At 41.5% G+C, this 21,530-nt stretch overlaps 1 protein-coding gene across 1 annotated transcript in view; it reads right to left on the reverse strand.

Annotated features, from left to right (window-relative positions):
* Window positions 1-21,071, reverse strand: part of PKP2 (plakophilin 2) — a 35,608-nt gene extending 14,537 nt beyond the window's left edge. The window contains exons 1-4 of the mRNA XM_075274858.1: window positions 20,663-21,071; window positions 2,768-2,868; window positions 1,148-1,824; window positions 209-374 (exon numbers count right to left, since the gene is read on the reverse strand). Of these exons, the coding sequence (XP_075130959.1) occupies window positions 209-374; window positions 1,148-1,824; window positions 2,768-2,868; window positions 20,663-20,876 (1,158 nt within the window). The 5' untranslated portion in view covers window positions 20,877-21,071. The remainder of the gene's footprint in view (window positions 1-208; window positions 375-1,147; window positions 1,825-2,767; window positions 2,869-20,662) is intronic.
* Window positions 21,072-21,530: the final 459 nt, after the last annotated feature.

A 21,530-nucleotide genomic window follows, 5' to 3' on the forward strand; every position in this document is an offset into this window, starting at 1 on the left:
CATATCATATCTTTCCATGTCATATCTATTAATTTATTCATCCATCTTCTTTGTGTTATCTCATATCTAACTATATCAAATTACCAAATCCACCCAGCTTTCCCAAAAACAGATTCAATTAAGGAATAATTCACTGTAATTTATAACAATTTGACCGCAGAGGATGACGGATGTTTTTTAGGAGACCACCTCCCCGCAGTTACCCTACCTTTTTCCTGGACTCTGATTTCTGGAAACATTCGTGCTGTATGTAGCTAGCCGCAGCTGTCAGCCAGTATGCCGTCGTGTTGTCATTCTGTAGTAAACTGACAGCTCTCTCTAGAGTCATCTGTACCTCTGATGTCATCTGGGCCTCTGATGTCACCGCGGCAGAGCTGGAACAAACATAATGACAATGTAAGTAATAGGGCGACTCTGACTTTTGGGAAACTCAATTACTGTCCTGCATCCAGAGCTGACTTTATAGGGGGGCGACCACTGCTGGTGCAAAGAGCGCATCAACAAACATTACTGATAACTTGGGCATTGGGTGCTTGTCCCCCAGATCCCACATTGGGCAGTGTACTAGCTGCCATTTAATTGTAAGAGATCCTGGAAATCCTAGGTCAAGAGTTGAAGATCTGAGTGTCAGACATGACAGATTGGTTGGATTGTCACCATTCTAATTGCAAAGAAGGAGGATAAACCTTGGTAACATACTAGTACATGCCAACATTTATAATATCTACTAGGTGGGACCAGTTGTGGACTAACCCAATAAAGTATCAAAAGATCCTCTGGTGTGCCAAGGTACTAACACAATAGTTGTCCAGCAAATTTGAAGGATACTCTGATCTATTTTCTAGGGGTTGTTGGAAAGTGGGCCCCATTATTTTATCTGGAGAGCCCAATGAACCTCAGTCCGAAACTGGGTGGGTTGATCTACTACATTGGGACCTACTCTTGTTTAGCGACTCTCCAGTCCAGACAGGTGGCCCGGGGTGGGGGGGCTTTCCTCTATGATCTCCATATACCCTAATATAGCACCTAGTGCTTCAATTGAGGCAAACACCATTTGATGATGGGGTGCTAATGTGTTGCCATGGCAACCAAGATGAGAAATTGGGGAAAAACATACACACTATTTGTAATGAAGCTACTGACTTACCCCACAGCATTTCCAGAATCCCGCTCAATAATATTTCCACTATTTGCTGCCGCCATCATACCGGCTGTCATAGTAGCTCTCTTTCCACCTAAATCAAAGCCACTGGCTGCTGAAGGAGACTGGATGTATTCCTTTCGGTAAGTCGAATACTTTGCGGTGGTCTGATGCGTGTCAAATCGGTTGGACATTTGGGACCTTCCTTGGCCAACAGCTCCAGCAGATTGGGTCTGGTAGTGCTTCTTCTCTAAGAGGTTATCCATACTATGGCTGTTCCTCTGTTGGTAGTAGGGTCTGGCGGGACTGGTGGGGACACTATTTATGAACACTGAATCTTGGTCGGAATGTGTGGACTTCTTGACAGTGCTTTGTCGAGGCCTAGTTCCCTGATTATACTCAGAGCGTGAGTATCGCACAGTGGACGCATTGACTGGCCTGGACACCGCATATCGCAGGCTGGCCGATGTGTTTCTCCACTGCTCATAGCCACCCATGGCTGCCTCTTGTCTTTCTGGGGAGATATCCCTTCTCACTAGTGGTCTTCTCTGGCCACCATCCTGCTCGATGCCCCATTGACTGTAAGATGAATAACTCTTGGACCATCCATTTTCATTTCCTCTCTGGCCATACTGTGCATGACCACCACCCCAACCATTCTCATATACAGATGGTGAATAGTTCTGTCAATGAAAGGAAAACATATAATTTAAAGACGAGTAGGATATAAAAATCAAGACAATACAATGGCAATTAAATTTTTGTTTGACTGCTCATCTTCTCTATCATCATAAACATGCAGGGTAAGACGTCTTGGCCTACTTCTTTTGGTATGTAAACATTCAATATCTACAGGTATGTCTTACTCTGGGGGTAGGAGACCAGCCCTAAGGAATGTTTTCATTTTTCAAGGGCCATTGAACAAGGGACAGATGAGTGAAGACAATGTTTGAGGGATGGGTCAGATTTCAACAACTGAAAAATATGGCTTCAGCTCAGGTTTAAAAGCAAAGCTCACCAAGAAGATGGTAAGGAGAATGATGAGGAAAGGATGATATGGATGAAGAGTATGGTATATTTCTATTAACCCTTATGGAAATATTCTTAATATACAGACATAAATCACAAGGTCTTCCTATTGGGTCCATATACTGAATGATGAGCATCTTTCACTGATTTCTATGGCAGAATATGGTTTTAATGCAGCCATATGAATTGATGAATTGACAAGTAGGGAGAGGAACCACCAGAAATAATTTATAATCAATAGACTATGATTTGGAGGGCCTTAGAACCTCAAATTTCAAGATCCATGATGGTCCCAAAGCTCACACCCCCACCAGTCAAACATTTCTATTTCATATGGATATGTTGTATGGATCCAACCATCATCTACATCATATATGTGGAAACACTAAAGTATTTGGTGATTTAGATACATTCAAAGTCTCCATAACAACAGAATAAGAAGAGGACAATTGTCTTAGAATCTCTCAGTAGTGCAGCCTCAGGCTTGCAACTTCATGTAAAGAAACCTGTTCATCTGGTGGATGAGAGGAAATCTTTGATTTGTCGGCACATACAGCCATTCTGCCATGAGTCACCAGTTAACAGATGTTCCCTTACCTTTATGCTATCATATTTGATAGGAGATCTCAAGGTCTCTCTGTGCAGAGTCGAGGTGTGAAGCACTTGATCTGGGATACTCACGGCCCGGTGAATTGTCCCTGGAAAGAAATATTAAGTATTAAATGTTGTTGTTTTGATATGTTCAACCATATTTATGGTCTCACCTCACTTATTTTAACAACTGGGGTGACCCAACTCCCATTGTGGAGCCAGTAAACATAGAGTTAGTCTCCCATGTATAAGTGAGACTGCACCTATTGGACATTTATGGAATATCCTGTGGATTTGTCTTAAAGGAACTCTTCAACACTATTAATAACACCCAACCCTGCCGATAGATAGGTTAGGGTCACCTGAATCAAACATTGTTTTCCCCTTGTGAATTGCTGCTCCCATTGCAGAGCTATCACTATTTCTGCAAAGACCTCTTGAGTAATGGTGGCGCCCTCATTGTCCAAAGAGCTCATTGGCATACTGACAAAAACAAGGAGAAAAGAGTGATTGATTCAGATGAACCTAACCTATCTATCGGTGGGGCTGGATTGACAAAATGGGTGGGGGAGAAGAGTCCCTTTAAATGTATGAGATGGGAATACACCTTTAAGAAGCACATGAAACTAAATATAAAAGAACACACAAAAATGGAACAAAGTTGCCTTTGGGCGTGCATTTGACTCACGGCGCTGGTTCTTATCGATGCTGATTTGTATGGCCGTCTATTTGAATAGTCAGGGATAAACAGCAGACATTTATACTTTATGCCAGAAGATTTTTTCCTATGTACATAACCGACTGGACCTGCAGAAACTTCTCTCACTCTCTTGTGCCATCTATCCATTTAATCTTGTAAAGAATTCTGCATTCCAGCCACAATTGGTTCTCTTTTATTATCATTTAATCCTAAAATTCTCCCTCCTCCTAGAAGATTATGGAGATCAGGAATCTGTCCTTTACTACAAGTACATTTATTGTGCAGTAATACAGAGTATGAAGTAACCTGATATAGAGTAATAATACCGTATAAAAGACAGCAAAGGCATCGGCACCTCCAGCAATAAGCAGGTGCACAGAACATCTCATATAAGAACCTGGCACAACAGCATTGCTCAGATTCTTGGAGATCTGCAAAGTTTAAATTAAACCTTAAGAACATATTTACACACGATAGATTTAACTATGGAGACAGCTGAATGCAAACAGTGTCATTATAGCGCTATAATGTACACACCAACACCTGAGAATGACCATAGGAATGTAAATGTAATGTTGTAGCTATATTATTGTATATATAGTATTATATTAGTTAAATTCTTTTACATAGGGGGCAGTATAACAGTAGTTATATTCTTGTTTATAGGAGACAGTATTATCCTAGTAATACTCTTGTACATACGTGCAGTATTATAGTAGTTATATTCTTGTACATAGAAGCAGTATTATAGTAGTTATATTCTTGTACATAGGAGCAGTATTATAGTAGTTATATTCTTGTACATAGGAGCAGTATTATAGTAGTTATATTCTTGTACATAGAGAGAGTATTATAGTAGTCATATTCCTGCACATAGGAGGCAGTTTTGCACTAGTTATATTCTTGTACATAAGAGCAATATTATAGTAGTTATATTCTTGTACATAGGGTAGTATCATAGTAGATATATTCTTGTACATAGGAGTAGTATTATAGTAGTTATATTCTTGTACATCAGAGCAGTATTATAGTAGTCATATTCTTGTTCATAGGAGTAGTATTATAGTAGTTATATTCTTGTACATAGGAGGCAGTATTTGTAAATAAGAGCAGTAGTATAGTAGTTATATTCTTGTACATAGGAGCAGTATTGTAGTAGTTATATTCTTGTACATAAGAGCAGTATTATAGTAGTTATATTCTTGTACATCGGAGCAGTATTATAGTAGTTATATTCTTGTACATAGAGAGAGTATTATAGTAGTTATATTCCTGCACATAGGCGGCAGTTTTGCACTAGTTATATTCTTGTACATAAGAGCAATATTATAATAGTTATATGCTTGTACATAGGAGCAGTATTATAGTAGTCATATTCTTGTACATAGGGTAGTATCATAGTAGATATATTCTTGTACATAGGAGTAGTATTATAGTAGTTATATTCTTGTACATCAGAGCAGTATTATAGTAGTCATATTCTTGTTCATAGGAGTAGTATTATAGTAGTTATATTCTTGTACATAGGAGGCAGTATTATAGTAGTTATATTCTTGTACATAGGAGCAATATTATAGTAGTCATATTCTTGTACATAGGAGTAGTATTATAGTAGTTATATTCTTGTACATAGGAGGCAGTATTTGTAAATAAGAGCAGTAGTATAGTAGTTATATTCTTGTACATAGGAGCAGTATTGTAGTAGTTATATTCTTGTACATAAGAGCAGTATTATAGTAGTTATATTCTTGTACATCGGAGCAGTATTATAGTAGTTATATTCTTGTACATAGGAGCAGTATTATAGTAGTTATATTCTTGTACATAGGAGTAGTATTATAATAGTTATATTCTTGTACATAGGAGTAGTATTATAGTAGTTATATTCTTGTACATAGGAGGCAGTATTATAGTAGTTATATTCTTGTACATAAGAGCAGTATTATAATAATTATATTCTTTAACATAAGAGTAGTATTATAGTAGTTATATTCTTGTACATAGGAGTAGTATTATAGTAGTTATATTCTTGTACATAGGAGCAGTATTATAGTAGTTATATTCTTGTACATAGGAGGCAGTATTATAGTAGTTATATTCTTGTACATCAGAGCAGTATTATAGTAGTCATATTCTTGTACATAGGAGTAGTATTATAGTAGTTATATTCTTGTACATAGGAGGCAGTATTATAGTAGTTATATTCTTGTACATAGGAGGCAGTATTTGTAAATAAGAGCAGTAGTATAGTAGTTATATTCTTGTACATAGGAGCAGTATTGTAGTAGTTATATTCTTGTACATAAGAGCAGTATTATAGTAGTTATATTCTTGTACATCGGAGCAGTATTATAGTAGTTATATTCTTGTACATAGGAGCAGTATTATAGTAGTTATATTCTTGTACATAGGAGTAGTATTATAGTAGTTATATTCTTGTACATAGGAGGCAGTATTATAGTAGTTATATTCTTGTACATAAGAGCAGTATTATAATAATTATATTCTTTAACATAAGAGTAGTATTATAGTAGTTATATTCTTGTACATAGGAGTAGTATTATAGTAGTTATATTCTTGTACATAGGAGCAGTATTATAGTAATTATATTCTTGTAGATAAGAGGTAGGGCACTATTATTGTGGTTATATTCTTGTACATATATTTATATGAAGCCAGAAAATCCCTTTAACACTCATTCTGACTGCATTTGTCCTGTAATAAACTCAGGAGTCAGGACCTCGATCGCCCACACACAATTTCCTCAGGAAAAAAACAACTTTCGCTAACCACGGCAGCTGTGAATAAGCACAGAATTGGAAACACGATTCAGTGAAAGTTATTGATGGAAGTTATAGGCTGAAGTTTATATAAGTGTAATATAGCATGATACGGATATTTGTACAGGGATTTACTATCACACAGCAATCTCCTGTAAGTCTTAGCGTGTTACAGACGTGTATCATAGGCAGCCGGTTCCACCACGTCTCAGACATCTTTGTCACAATATCCATTAATTTACCAGTCAGGGTTTCAGGTGACTGGATAAGTGTTATCCTCGGCTATTACGTAAGCTTATTATTATATAATAAAAGGAGCAGGAAATGAGTGTGACACAAATCACTACTACGTAATACTAGAGCGGCTTCATTGTAAATACTATAACAATAATAAGGGGCCATTATAGAGGTGTTCCCAAAATATCATGGATTTTTCTGTTCAGTCCTTATAATTATTATGAATCCAAATTGTGTGTGTATATATATATATAGTCAATATAAAATATAATAAACCTAATATTATAAATATATGTAAAAAAAATACCCAGCGTATGCCTCATCACATTCTGTCTTAGCCAGCGCACCCGCTTGATCCCCATGTTCTAATGCTGGCACATGCTTGCTAATTGGTTGATCTGGGGCACGAGACACTAGTGTACGCTTATTTATAGTGGTTTTATAGTAGGTTGCCATAAACCTGTAGTGATTTACAGTTCTGTGGAAGTTCTTATGAAAATAACATGCTGTATACAAAGTTCACTATAGACTGACTCTCAGAATGCACTGGGGATGATTTACTAATATTCTAATAGTTAGACTGAGCCGCCTAAACATGCGCTATCTTAATAATAAACCCTGGCATCATTACATTGTGTGGTCTAACTTTACACCTATTAGTTGGCTTTGTTTATCCCAAAAAAAGCAGCAAAATTTTTGTACACTTGTCAGGCTGCCAACAATATGCTAAACAGCTGTCAAAGGTTGAAGATCTCTGGTCTCCGGCGCATGCGCACTGCACACAATGAAACCAAGGTCAGTACATGCCACTTCATGCGCCTCTTATTGTACTGAGCATGCACAATGAAGCGGGGTGTACTCACTTTGCCTTCACTGTGGAACATGCGCATGAGCTATAGTTCCTCAGTAGACATCGGGGATCTTCATTTTTTGACTATAGTACCAGTGGAGAGTAGCGATAGGATATAGAGGTTTGGGGACACTAAAAACTAAGAATGGTGTTAAGTCTTCAGACACAATTTTTTAATGAATTTGATGAATTGTTCCACATTTGACTTACAATGGCTGTCAGCCACTTATAAAGGAGTCAGAATCTGACCCATGATCAGGTATCTGCTTATTTATTATTATGGCATAATCTCAGCCCCCCCAAAATAAAACAACATTACTTTATAGTTCTGTGAAAGTTCTTATCAAAATAACAACAGCGCCAACATAATAGTGAAAAAACTTTCTAGATGCCCCTTGTTCAGTTCTATAGATCTAGTTACATGGAGGTGACAGAAGGGGATAAAGTCACGGCCATATTACTAAGGTTAGGTTCACATTAGCACTTGCTATAAATTCAAGGTTTCCGTCTTCCGACCTGCTTAAAAAACGTGAAGAGGACTTTTCTCTGCACATTTTTCGTTTGGAAACCGCGGGTCACTGCTTTTTAAACAGGGTAGTTTTCAGGAAGGCCGATTGCTAATGTGAGCCTGGCGTAAATTTGACTAAGCTTGGCCTGGGGCATAACTTGATCTTGTGCAGAATCTGTAATGGGGCCACTACCTACTTTGTGCCATTTAGAATAGTGGTTTATTTTATGTGGCAGAGGGACCATTGCGACCCCTTCAGAGTCTAGAGCCCAATAGTGACTGCTGCCGATACCTCCTATAGCTACACCTCTTAGCCTGATGAATTAAAGGAGGTTATACATGTCAGATTGAGATAAGCTCCCCATGGCCATGGGGGGTGGAAAGAGTTTAGGCCTCACGCACAGTAGAAAAAAGCGCGTGTCTAAGGTCCATTTTTAGAACACTGAAAGTCAATGAGCATTTTTACATATTCGTTTTTTTAATGTCCATTAACAAATTGGACATGTATTTTACATGACTGAAACTAGGACGTCAGTGAGTCCATTTTTAATGGTCATACTTTGCTCTCCCAACTATCTGATATGTGTCTGGAAGAAGAAGTGTCTGTGTTGAGAGCACACGTGTATGGTGGGGTCTGGGGAAATAGCTGTCGGACAAAAAAGAGTGGCAGCTGTTTACACCTCCACATTCTTTACTTGCTGCTCCCGGATCTGATCAGAGATTGGGAGTTACCTATAATCGCCTCCATCAGAGACTCCAATGTAGTATATATGGGTGGTATCCTTCTTTCTCCACAACACATCTCATGACAACAAACATAAACGATAGGTGTTGGCAATCTTATAGTCCAGAATGAGTAATTCATTTACCAGATATTTCTACCATAGAAAACTGGCTTGTCTGGGTTATAAGAAAGACCATAGTAAAAAAAAAAAAAAATCTTAGTTAATAATGGGGAGGAAGGGGGAAGGATGTCACTTTTCAGTGAGTTTAGGACTACAATATATTCTACGATAATATTCTAAGGATGTTGGGCATGCTCTTTGTAGAATAACTCTAAGATATCCGTACATGTTGCGGCCAAGTACGTATGGATTGTGTTAATTGCCGTGGTTTCCTGAGAAGTATGAACAAAGCCGGACAATTACAGATAATTCGCATGTAGTTACCGCAGCTCAGCCACAATGTGTATAGCATCCTAACTTTTTTTTTTATGGAGCTTTTTAAACTAGACACACCCTCTAAAAAAAGGCTGCACTATTTTTTCCGCCATTGATGTCTCTTTGGTGCTGCCCCATTTTTCCTCTTTTTCAACATCTCCAATTCAAGAATTTTGAAAGGAGAGACTGACGACAGCTTGTTCCCTTCTTTCCATTGAGTACAAAGGTTTATTCACCAAGCCCAGTGTGCATGTGTATGAAGGAGGGCAGAAGAAATGGCTGCCGGCTGAATGAGGTGTGGGCCAGCTTTAGACTGGATTACTTGTCCTTATGGGCCTTATAAACCTAGCTGCATCTCATACCTCAAATAATTCCCACAGACAACCCAGATATCTTCAATCTCATGAATGACTGTTTTGCTGACGTAGCAGAGCTATAAATCTGTTTTGTTAATCTTGTGACACATCAAAAAAACCTAAAAAGCCTCAAAACCGGGAGCCAGATTAGAAAAGTAATTTTTCAAGTCTGGACGTATTTTACTGAAGGATCATAACAAAACACAAACATAACAAAATTAACCCATAAAGAGTCTTTTCAGATCTGTCTATCTCCACTAAGGACTCCACTTCCATGGAGGTCCACCATCGACCCACTCTATCTAATCTGTTGGGAGGAAAACTTTGGGCTCACTCAATTGATGTGCCTGGAGAATATTCACCATATTTGTTTTATCCAAGGCACAAAGCAACAACCTCTTCAACTCTAGGAGTCAACTTGACTTGGTGGCCACCAATGGTTTCCAGTGGGAACTGTCAAGCAGGTCAAGAGAAAACAATCCTAAAAGTTTAACACTAGATACAATTTTTTGAACACTGTCTTAAGATTAGTGCAAATTAGGGCATTTATGGGAAGAACCAAAGGAATATGTTCCTATTATGATCTACATTATAAAATAAGCTCTTTTGAACAAAAATGGAAGGATCCAGGTTGATCACAGTAAAAGATCCTTTTAAGGTCACCATCATTGAAGGAATGTGTAACTTTGGGCTCACCATAGAAAATAATGTTGAGGAGCCCCATGGGGATTTGCTGTGGTTATCTTGTCAGAACCTGGATTCTCTTGGTCTTCCAGTAGGCTAAGTCCACCCACAGTAGCCATCGATATTAGATTTATCTATCATGTCATATTTACAAAACTACTTAACCTTTTGGACAGGATGAACTTTTATTTGCTCTGACCCAACGTAATGCCTACTTTCTTGTGTGGTGACACCTGGTGCCAGATTCCACCATGGATTGAAACACACGTGTGAGGACCCACTTAAGGAGATTTTTGAACGTGGACATACTCTTTACATACAAACTTTTGGGTGGTAGAGACATCCATGGCCATGGAGAGTGGGGAAAGAGGCTAAAGAAATGTGATTTTGATTGCCTGCCAAGGTGAGGACTGAAGACCTCTTGACATATGTTAATGTTGACATAGGCCAATTATCATACAAATGGGTTGTGGGGGCTCCCAGATAAGATATGCTGGTAAACCTATAGTTATGGGCCATGTCAATACAAGTTCTCCAATATCTCAATCTTATCCAGAAGGTTACTCATGGTCTAGGGATTTGGAGAAGGTGATGATGATCTGTAAAATGTATCTTGTGATAGACAAAACAACCAGTGGAGCAAATCCTATAGATCTTTGAACTACCCCTATACAATGTATTATACCCCCCTGTACTTTGTATAGGGTGAGAATGACTGTCTTTCAGCATACAGTTTCTTTGCTCAAGTATTCTGACTATGGCTGGTCTATAGCTATAATTGTTAGGTATCAGCAGGAACGCCTTGTGACATATAGTTTTAGTACTTCTCGAAAGCAGGACACCAGAGGAATGGAAGAAACTATTGACTTCTTTTTGCTGGTTGATGCCACCACGATCTCTCTTTTCTAGCACAAAAGGAAATGTTTGGTACCCCTGTCAAGGTCAACTTCCACTTAGGAGAACTTCGCCCACATATGTATTAGAAGGTCACATCATAAAATGAAGGTGCTAAAGGCAACACATTGGGGTTCCAGGATTTGGGAGACCCCCCCCCATGCTTAGCTTATTACCAAAGGCATGGTCCAGCTGAAAAGTAAACGTAAGTGTGTTCCTGATACTGTCATGGGGCACTGTGTGGTTGGTATTGTCATATGGAGCACTGTGTGTATGACACTGTCATGGGGACACTATGTGGCTGGTATTGTTATGGGGGAACTGTGTATATGGCATTTTAATGGAGATAACTGTGTAGTGGTATTCATGATACTGTTATAGGGAGCACTTTATGGATGATACTGTCATTAGGAGCATGGAAGGATGGTACCACCATCAGAGGAAGAAAGGTATTTTCAGGCTGATGAGTCCTATCATAGAAAAGCAATATAAAGGAGCCATTAGGGCAAAACTGTCACTTTGTTATGTCTAGGGCAAGGCCTGAAGAAACGATACTTGACGTCTACTCTTTAGGAATCTCTGTGTCATGTTCTGCCCCCTCAGGCTCTCAGTATTATATATTGCATCAGCTTTATTCAGAGACTTGTGAAGTGTTGATTAATATAGATGTCTTTGGTGAGGGTCCTCTCTGAACTGCAGCCTTTGGGAGCAAACAAGGGTAGTGCTCCCTCCCATATACAGACTGATAGTGTCCGCACTCCATTGTTGAAAACAATGATTTTGTAATTTTTAGTACACATTTGACCTCTTGGCCTTCAGACCATACATGGACAAGTAAATCTTGTAATCTGGATGTCTGGTTATCTACAGACTCTCATCTACTGGATTGTGTTTACTCATGGAGCTGTTAATGCTCCTTATCCATAGCCAGTGAATGACTGAGAAGATAGGGGACAAGTATAACTAAAGCTGCAATGGACATTAGATGGATGTCGGCCAACACAGGCTCTATTATCATGAGTACTCAATTTGGCCAACCATGAGGAGCTGCCTAATGTCTCTGGCGTGCCTGTCTTCAAGAAAAAATATTAAGCCTAAAAGGTTCCCATAGCTTTTGTTGTAGTGTGTCCGGGAACCTTTGTGGTGGCCACTCATATTAGGTCAATGCAGATCTTGGCAATTTTGATGGGATTTGCCAACCATCTATGTCTATGAATGTGTCCTGGGCAGGCTCTTCCTCGATGACATAGTAATGACATAGTATATTGAATATTATTGGAATTTAACATGTTCAATCCTTTCTTTCTACGTAAGATATTGGACCATGTATGGGCACCCTTAGTGTCAACTCTCCCACGGATGTATGTACACAGAAACGACTCCTATGTTATAAGGTCATAGAGTCAGTGTGTCTAGCCTATTCTCTTTCCTATTTGGTCATAAGAACCTGTGCCAGTATGTGCCTCTATTATATTAGCGCTGTATGGCAATATTATCTGGAGATACTTCTGTGGTACTACTATGGGTACTGTATGGCACTATTATACATGAAGCCACATGGTCCTATTGTGTGAATGTTATGTCACTCACTCATTTCTACTTATTACATGGCTATTAATTGGGCATTGTGGGACACCATTATTTATATATTTAGTATGTATGTGGAAATTTACATAACATGTCTTTAACAATATGTGCCGACCAGTATCCGTGAGATATCTATTTCACTCCTGGAGTAGTGGAAAGGCAAGCCCAACAATAATACCCCATACCACAGACATCCATAACCTTTTCAGAGCTTAACAAAAAAGTTGAAAAATATCCAAAAGTTCATGTAGGTAGGTGGGAGGCACCCTGAGGGGCAATTACTGGCACCATAAAGGGGCACGGTTTTGTTCCCTTGCCCATTGCACCACAGGGAACTAAAAAATGAGACGTTAATATTGCTGTATCTTACGCTTCAAAGAGTTTCAGTGACCCCATGCTGTGAATATCTAGGCCACATCGGCCGTGACTTCACATAAATTCTTAGAAGCTTCTTTGTATATGTGACATTTGTTACTGTAAACTGATTTACTGCCGCGGCAACATGCGGTGAGGTCTTCAGTGATAGAATATAAAAAAATTTTAAATAAAATTTTACTACTACCGGATGATTTGCTAGTTCTTGGTAAAGCAACCCCTCAGGCCTCCTGCTGAATTTTTCGGCCTGCCTTGCCAATACAAACATCTTGACTAAGCAATGAAGTATAGAGTCTCTTCTTGTATCTGTGTGTGGGAAAGCTCAGACACTATGGGAGCCCCAATGGAGTATGAGACTGCTGAGGACCATCCTACCACCATATTGGCCCCACGTCTACACTTTCGCAATTTCACATGACATGGTCTAGTATCAAATATTATAAAGGGAAATTAATATGCAAATAAGTCCTCTTGGGTCCAAATAAATCCTCACATATCATGCTACTAGGTTTCTGGAAAACCAGTCATTGATCTATAGGGAGCTACCTTCTAGAAGTTGGCACTAGATCAGCTATCACATTTCCACCATGGATAAAAAAAAAAAAAGAAAACTTGCTCTAACACCAATTTTTGGAAGGTAACTCCCTATAGTTAAATGCCTCTTTTTCAAGAAACCTAGTGGCATGATCTGTGGTTAAAGCCAAGCCATTGCCTTTTTCAGGACACCTTTTTGGGACTTATACAGGTCCTGCTAAGGGTCCTAGGAGAAGAATATATAAATAAGTCCTCCTTGGTGGACAAAGGAGAACTTCCTCTAGCACCAACTTTTCAAAGGTAGCTCCCTACAGAACAAATTTTGACATTTCAGAAACCTAGTGGCATGATCTGGGATTAAGAAGGACCTTTCACTACCTCTACCAACTCCAACTCTTTGCATCCTTCAATAGGCGCTGCTTCAATGGATTCTTTTCTCTAGTCCCCACCATTCCTGAGCAATCATTACTTTTACTTTCAGCTCAATTATGCCTTCTGCTGTCAGGTGGGTGGTCCCTGTCTTTCTGGTCCAGCTAGGGACCGCCCACCTGTTTGCAGAGTGTATGATTTTTGATTAACATAACAGAAGTGATTACTTGGTATTAGTGAGGGCTAGAGAAAAAAAAATCCAAGTGTGCCTGAATCAGTGGAGCAGTATCTGTTGAAGGATGAAAAGAGTTGGAGTTGGTTCAGGTGGTAAAGGGTCCTCATTAAAGCCAAGTCAGACTATCTCCTCCAAAAGGGAGAAAGACCCATCCACAAACAGCTGTTTTGGGGTTATTGCCTCTCATCAGTTCAAAGCTAAGTGTTGGCTGGTTAGGTGAGAAGTCTCGAGAAGTATGAGTATGAGTCTCTCTTCCTTTTAGAGGAAATATTCTGGCTTGGCTTTAATCCCAGTTCAAGCCACTAGGTTTCTTGATCCATAGGGAGCTACCTTCCAATAGGTGGGGCTAGAGCAAGTTTTCTTTTTTTTTCTACTGATGAGAACTGAATTGGATATTATTTCTCTCAGAATCCTTAGTAGGGCTTGTATAATCTACAGTATTTAAGGAGACATAGTATCCCTAGGAAGATAGTGAGATGTGGAATAGTACATAAGATTGTGGCAGGTTGCGTTTCCACCACCGGTAACGTGACACCCAATTCAATATTTACTTTGTACATAAATAGATATAAAATTCAAATACTATACAAATGTGTGGCGCGGACCTGGAAGAACAATGTATCTCAGCCTCAGACACAGAGTCACTTCCTCTCGCTGCAAGCCATCGTACGAGCCCGCTGTGAATATACGCAGAAGTTTTGGGTGTGTCTTCAAGTTTACCTTCAATCTGACTGCCTGGTTCAAAGCACGCTTTAATACCTGAGCAGTCATGTGACAGTTATAATAGATGAAGGCACGGCGAGGAATGTATCACTCCTAATAAATTACCGCCTACTTTGCTGAGGGCCATGCCGCTACGGGATGGGCTTGTCTGATCAGGCTGGTAACTGTACCACCGTGCACACAAAGGCACAGCGTGAAACTATGAGCGTAAAGGGCGTGAAGACCAGCATTACTTTTTAACAAAAGGAACTTTTGAAATAGCTGTAGTAAAAAAACCAAAACTACCGTTTGACTATACAGCATTAAGTCTTGTGTCGTCTCTGTGGTAACAGACTACAAATAAAGTCTGTGTGTAGTCAGATCTTGAAGCTTTGAATTACAGGGGTAACCTGCCCATATAATATCCAAAATAATACAGAGTGGACCTTGGAGATTTGCTCACTCTTCTGGGGCTCCAGGGGGTCACCCCTTCTTTTGGGACCCTCCTGGACATTCTGGGTGAGTTGGCAAAGCCTATTCCTGTCTCTGATTACAGTAGTCGTACTGTATAACGGTGTTATTTAGGCAACTATATGGAACTGTTATTTAGCCTTTATTAGGGCACCACACTGTATAGTACAGTTATTTGTACCCTGTATGGCAGTGCACCATACTAAAGTGGGACTGCAAATTGGGGAACCATCAAGTGTAAGGTCACTCCTACTAGAGTATATGATCGATCCTGATAGTCCATCTAGTCTTCTCCACACCCAAGGTGCCGAATGGCTTCTCTATAGTCTCTGACTTATCGATTGGATATTGCACAGAGGGTTTGCCAGTGAATACTGCCCTACAACAGATAATAGAATCTAATGTGCTGGCGCTAAGTGATTACAAGTGTCAGGGTCAGCCCATATGGTGCCATGTGCTTCATGGGGTGAGGTGTGCCCTCACTTTAGCTCCATTGCTTCTCTCCGTTTGGAAGCCTCGTCACTCTGACCCTGTACACACATAAACTATAACCTACATGCACTTAACAAGGCAATCTACTCAGACGGCAGACAGTGCAAATACTTCCCAAGGAGCTGCGGCACATCAAGTTCGAGGGCAGGTGTTTTATAACAATAGGGTCATATTGACATTCACTTTCGAGTCTTAGACAGAACAAGTAGTTTTTGTAAAAACACTAGGAAGTTGTCAGCTGATTCAGTGAAAGAGGGGAGATAAGTGGCTGCCTTTGGTACAGATTCTCTCCACAGGCAACAATAGGAAATATCCATCCCATCTTAAAAATGCTCGACTTTGCCTATGGCATCCCTGCCAACCGTCTCGGATTCTGCAGGACGTTGTGACCAGCTGTCCCGGTCAGCGGGAGGTATGTCCTGGTTTTAACTCATCTGTGTCCTGCTTCATGGCTGTGCTTCAGCCTTGGGAGCTGTAGGCGCAATGTGATGACATCACTCACATCGCGCCTACAGCTCCAAGAACACTCTATGACTGCAGACAGAGCGACAGAGGAGCGAGGAGAGGTGAGTATCAGTGTTTTTTTGTTAAACTTTGAGGACAAATTGAGGGGGAGCATGATGAAGGGGACAGATGAAACTAGGGGAGGATGAAAGGGGGGCAGATGGGACATGAAACTGGGGCAAAGATGGAGGGAGAACATTAAATTGTAGCAGATATAGGGGGGCATGAAAATGAAACTGGGGCAGAGATGGAGGGGTATATGAAACTGGGGGCAGATGAAGGGAGCAATTAGACTGGGGGCAGATGAAGGGGGGCACTTAAACAGGGGGGATATTAGGAGGGACATTAATCAGGGGATAACTGGAGGGGGGACATTAAACTGTGCGAGTAGTTGGAGGGGGACCTGTCTGCCTCTAGTTGCCCCACTTTAATGTCTCCCTCCAGCTACCCCTACGGCTTAATGTCCCCTTCCAGCTGCCTGAGTTTAATGCCCTGCTCTAGTTGCTCCTAGTGTAATGTCCCGTTCCAGTTGCTATTAATTTATTGCCCCCTCCAACTACCCCCATAGTTTAATGTCTCCCTCCTGCTACCCCAGTTTCATGTCCCCCTCTAGTTTCCCCCAGTTTAAATCCAGTAAAACCAGTGCTAGGGCCCCATTGTCACCATATAATGGGGTTGTATCTTATTATGCCTTCATTTACCTCAGGAAACGTCTATTGACTCCATGCTGCAGTGTAAAGCATGGAGGAAGAACTAAGCAGCAGCACAGAGGATGGGGTTTGTTTCTGGAGTATTTAGGGTTTGGGGAGTTTTTCTTCCAGTTTGCGCAAGACATTATCCTGGAATAAGTAATGATTCAGACACAGCGTGATTCTTAGGAGTCTGTGCAGATAGCGCAGTTTTCTGCCGATGTCAGCACATCCCTCATTCTATAAGAATGTGCTGGTATTGAGGGCTCCTGAATGGTCACAGCAGACTGTCTAAAATACTGTATGAGTCATACAAAACAGCTCAGAGTGCCCCGCAAGATCGGCACAATCAGAGCATGAAATCCTCTGTGCCACTATGTAATTCTCAGCGTGTGACTTGTCTCCACCATCCTTATCACACGCAGCCCAGTCATTACCAACATCATCACATGAATAGACAGGTCACTGCTTCCTACAAGAACAGTGCACGTGTCCCCTGAAATCCTCTGTGCCGCTGTGGACCTTTCTCCCCCCACCCTATTTAATGAAACCCTCTGTCACTCGCATCTACTACCCCCATCTTTGCCAACATCTACTTCCCCTGTCCTTGCCAACAGCAAGAAAAACTTCTGAAATCCTCTGTGCTGCTGTGGATCCTTCTGCCTCCACTATATAAACTAGTGTCTCTGACTTGTATCCACTACCCCTGTTTTTAACAACATGACCACATATGGAGAGGTCACTACCATCTACGAAATTAAAACAATCATCTCCTGAAATCCTCTGTGCAGCTTTAGAACTTGACCCTACCACTGTATGTACCGGTATATGTTTCAATGTCACGATGCTGTCCCTATCACATTCAGCCATTCGTTCACTAACATTAACACAAGTGGACAGGGCAATGCCCTTAAAAGACTGTCACACTCCGCTTCTGAAATGCTCTGTGCTGCTGTGTACCTTGCTCCTTCCTCTATGTGGCCCTGAAGCTGAGATCTCTGCCTTGCCTCTCTCCTCGTTCTGGCACCATGTTACATATGGCACTGTGCTCATTATGTCACAAAATCAGTACCCTGGTATCCTGAAATACTCTGTGCTGTAATGTCATTGCCATCCACTGATTTCTGCAGAGGTGTTAGCCAAACCCATCATCTTATCTGCCGGCTGAAGGTGACGAAAACCAAAAGAGGTGCATTTTATTTTGGGAAAGGTTCTTAACATTCCCCTAAAGCCCCTTATCTAGTCAACGGCCAGTACGGCCAATCCAGAGCCAGAACCCCATAGTGGCCCCTGCTCCATCACTCAGGACATCCTTATCTCCCCCTACCAGTATGATGTATAATGCACTGTGGAATGGCAAAGCTGGGGCCGAGAGGTCAAGACAAGAATGCAGGACTCAGTCCTAGGAATGTGCGGCTACCCCTGGGCCCCACCTGCAGACAAGGACCACATTTTTGCAAAATAACAAGAAATAAAAGTAATTTCATTGTTATAGCAACTTCCAACAGACATCCACTAACACCAGCCATTACGGTGTCCGCAGGGGTCGTTACCTAGCTCTCCACACACCAAGAAGCCTACATTATCCAACTGCAACCTCTGCCTTCATGGGTGTCAGTCTTTACTGACAGTCTGGCATTCTATTCCTGTTGGAATTCAAATAATAAGATGACAACATGGTGCGGCTTTCATTACTGGCTTGTTACTGGTTATTATAGGTTTATTACGGATTCTTTTTAGAAACATTTTATGTGCGAGCCGGAAAGCCGTAAACGCCGTGAGGTCAGGAGGTGGGGGTGGAAATTACTGGGAGTCACTTACACCCACTACTCACCTAATGGAAGGTTAATCCGTTAAACATTGCGCTTGTGTATGTCCCATCGCTAGTTACAACTAATGCTCCTCAAGCTTTAGCTAGCTGTAGTTTATTCAGCTCACAGCTATAACCCCATAGACAGCTATAACCCCCAATAGACAGCTACAACCCCCTCCATAGACAGCTATAACCCCCCCCATAGACAGCTATAGCCCCCCCATAGACAGCTATAGCCCCCCATAGACAGCTATAACCCCCCATAGACGGCGATAACCCCCCCATAGACGGCTATAACCCCACCCCCCCATAGACGGCTATAACCCTCCCCTAGACAGCCATAACCCCCCATAGACAGCTATAATCCCCTATAGACAGCTATAACCCCCCCCCCCATAGACAGCTAGCTTATCTTCCCCGAGAGTGAAGGATCGGACATGTTCAAATTCAACATGTCTTATCCTTCTTTCCCTTAACATCGTCTGTCGTAGAAACACGGCCGCCATTAGATGGTCAGCCAGACCGTCCAAAATTCATGGGTTTAACAAGCCCCACATCCTGGACCCATTTTGACACACAGGAAAATGCAGAAATGGTCAGCCAATCACTGGCTGAGACTGATCATGTGATTGGAATGGTGATGGACATGCACTACTCCATTCATTTATTGGATATCTCCATCATTCCCATTAAATGGAGTGGAGCAGGGAGCAGAGGCGTACCTGTCTGACCACCTGGACCAAAACACCCCCATTCTCATGATCGGTGACGGTCCTGCACAGCGCCCCTCTTGTCCATACCCTGTACATGAGGCCCCTACCATTTCCAACTTATCCCTTATTCTAGTGTTGCTGAGATGGAAAACCCCTTCAAGGATTGGTAGGTAGTTGCTAAGCCTAGACTTTATTACAAAAAATTTACTGCCGGAATGAATCGGAATGAATATTTTGAGGGGAACGGAAACCATCAACAATGTGGATCTGCTACTCTAATGTTGTACCTATTTATGACTGTGATTTTCAGCTAATTTTTATTGGGTTTTATTTATGTTCTTGATCAAACTGGGTATTACATAACTGCTGCAAAAAGCAGTCAAAAACTTCTTTGATGGGTAGCTAGCCTACTTGTTGATTGTTTCCAAGTAGAAAGAGGAAGATGTCCCTTAAGTAAACTGGAAAATCTGAAAACAAACTTGTTGCGCTTTATATTTGTTGACTATATTTTTGCTTTTTTAACCTTTACTTTGTAAGCACCCATCCCCACCTCCCCCAATAATGCTCGAGGTGTCTTCATAGTTTAGATAACATTTTATCTCCAGTTTTGACAAGTCACTGCCATCAACATCTCCACACGTTGTTTTTTTGGATGCCTGACTAGAGAGGAAGGACAACAGGTCCTTGTAGGCTTCAAAATGAACACTGCAAAATAACCTAGATTTAACAGGGACTGGTTTTGGGGTCTAGTACAAAATCTGCAAAGTGGACAGCTTTCTGTGCCTCCACCTGAACTTGGAGATGGCAGCACTTCAAGTTGTCCTACAACTCCCAGTATATGGGCAGCTTTAGGCAGGCACCGATGGGCATCAACACATTTAAAGGAATCGAACACATAAGGAGCAACTTGGGGCCATAGACTGAATCTTAATCTGTCTTCAGAGGTTACAAAACCTTTTGTTGTCTTCTAGTTCCCCATAGATGGGCAGGTTTAGATGGACCTCAACACAGATTTAAAGGGACCAAATACATAAGGAGCAACTTCTAGTTTTTGGGGTCCATATAAAAAAGTGTGCAGCCTTCTGCGCCTCCACCTTCTCTCGGAGGTTACAATATCTATTTTTGTCTATCAATTATCCCATTTGCTTATGGTACCATATATGGGCAGCTTTAGGCAGGCACAGGTGGGCAGATGGTTACGACGGGCAGATGGTTACGACAAGCAGATGGTTACGGAGTCTAACTCACCATTAGCCAAGCTCTTCTTGGTTGTCTTCCTCGCCATGGTGAGCTGGACTTGGTGCTGGATCCTCATGGCTTTCTCCAGGTCCTGGCGGCTGAAGGCCAGCTTATCCTCTGAGGGCAGTGCCAGGCTGGAGCTGTCCAGGTCCATGAAGTGATCCTTGCTTAGGACGGTCTTGATGTACCCCTGCTCAGCGCCGGGGGAAGCGAGGACTGCCATTCTGAATGTGTTGGCTACTGTGGCCACCTGTAAACACGTTCTAGATCCCAGCGGTGGACACTCAGCCCCAGTGCACACCTCCACACACACAGCTTCCTCACTTAGTGACTGACATGACGCCTCCCTCCTTGTATTCCCAGCCTGGGATTCCTCAGATAACTGAGGGGAGGTTTTAGTGTCCCTTAGGTTTAGGGTTGGGCCGTGTGCAGGAGGGGAGGGGGAAGGGGGGAGCGTAGCAGAGGTGCACAGGACACAGACCCTCCAGGATTAGGGAGGGGTGGGGTGCGGCTCAGCTGTGTAGATCACATATCACATTATGTGCACACTTGGAGCAGGTCCAGGACAATGCATTTCCCTGTGCACGGTGTTGTGGTATACAGCGAACTTTACACCAAAGCCAGAAAGGGGTGACTTGTGCCGAGCGGCGTAAAACACTAAAGTCACATTAAAGGGTCACGGACTTTATCAATGACCATTGGCGAGGGTAACATGTCCAAAAGTTAAAAAAAAAATTTGCCATACAAGGGGTTGGCGCTGCATTTTACGGAGTATTGCTTGACAAAAAGTCACACAGATGTCCAAAACAATTGTACGCCTTGTGGGTGACTTACGGTTGTGTGATTTGGCTGTGACAATATCACACAAATCCCATAA

Source organism: Leptodactylus fuscus, chromosome 5 (genome assembly GCF_031893055.1).
Source record: "Leptodactylus fuscus isolate aLepFus1 chromosome 5, aLepFus1.hap2, whole genome shotgun sequence".
In the NCBI taxonomy this organism is placed as follows: domain Eukaryota; kingdom Metazoa; phylum Chordata; class Amphibia; order Anura; family Leptodactylidae; genus Leptodactylus; species Leptodactylus fuscus.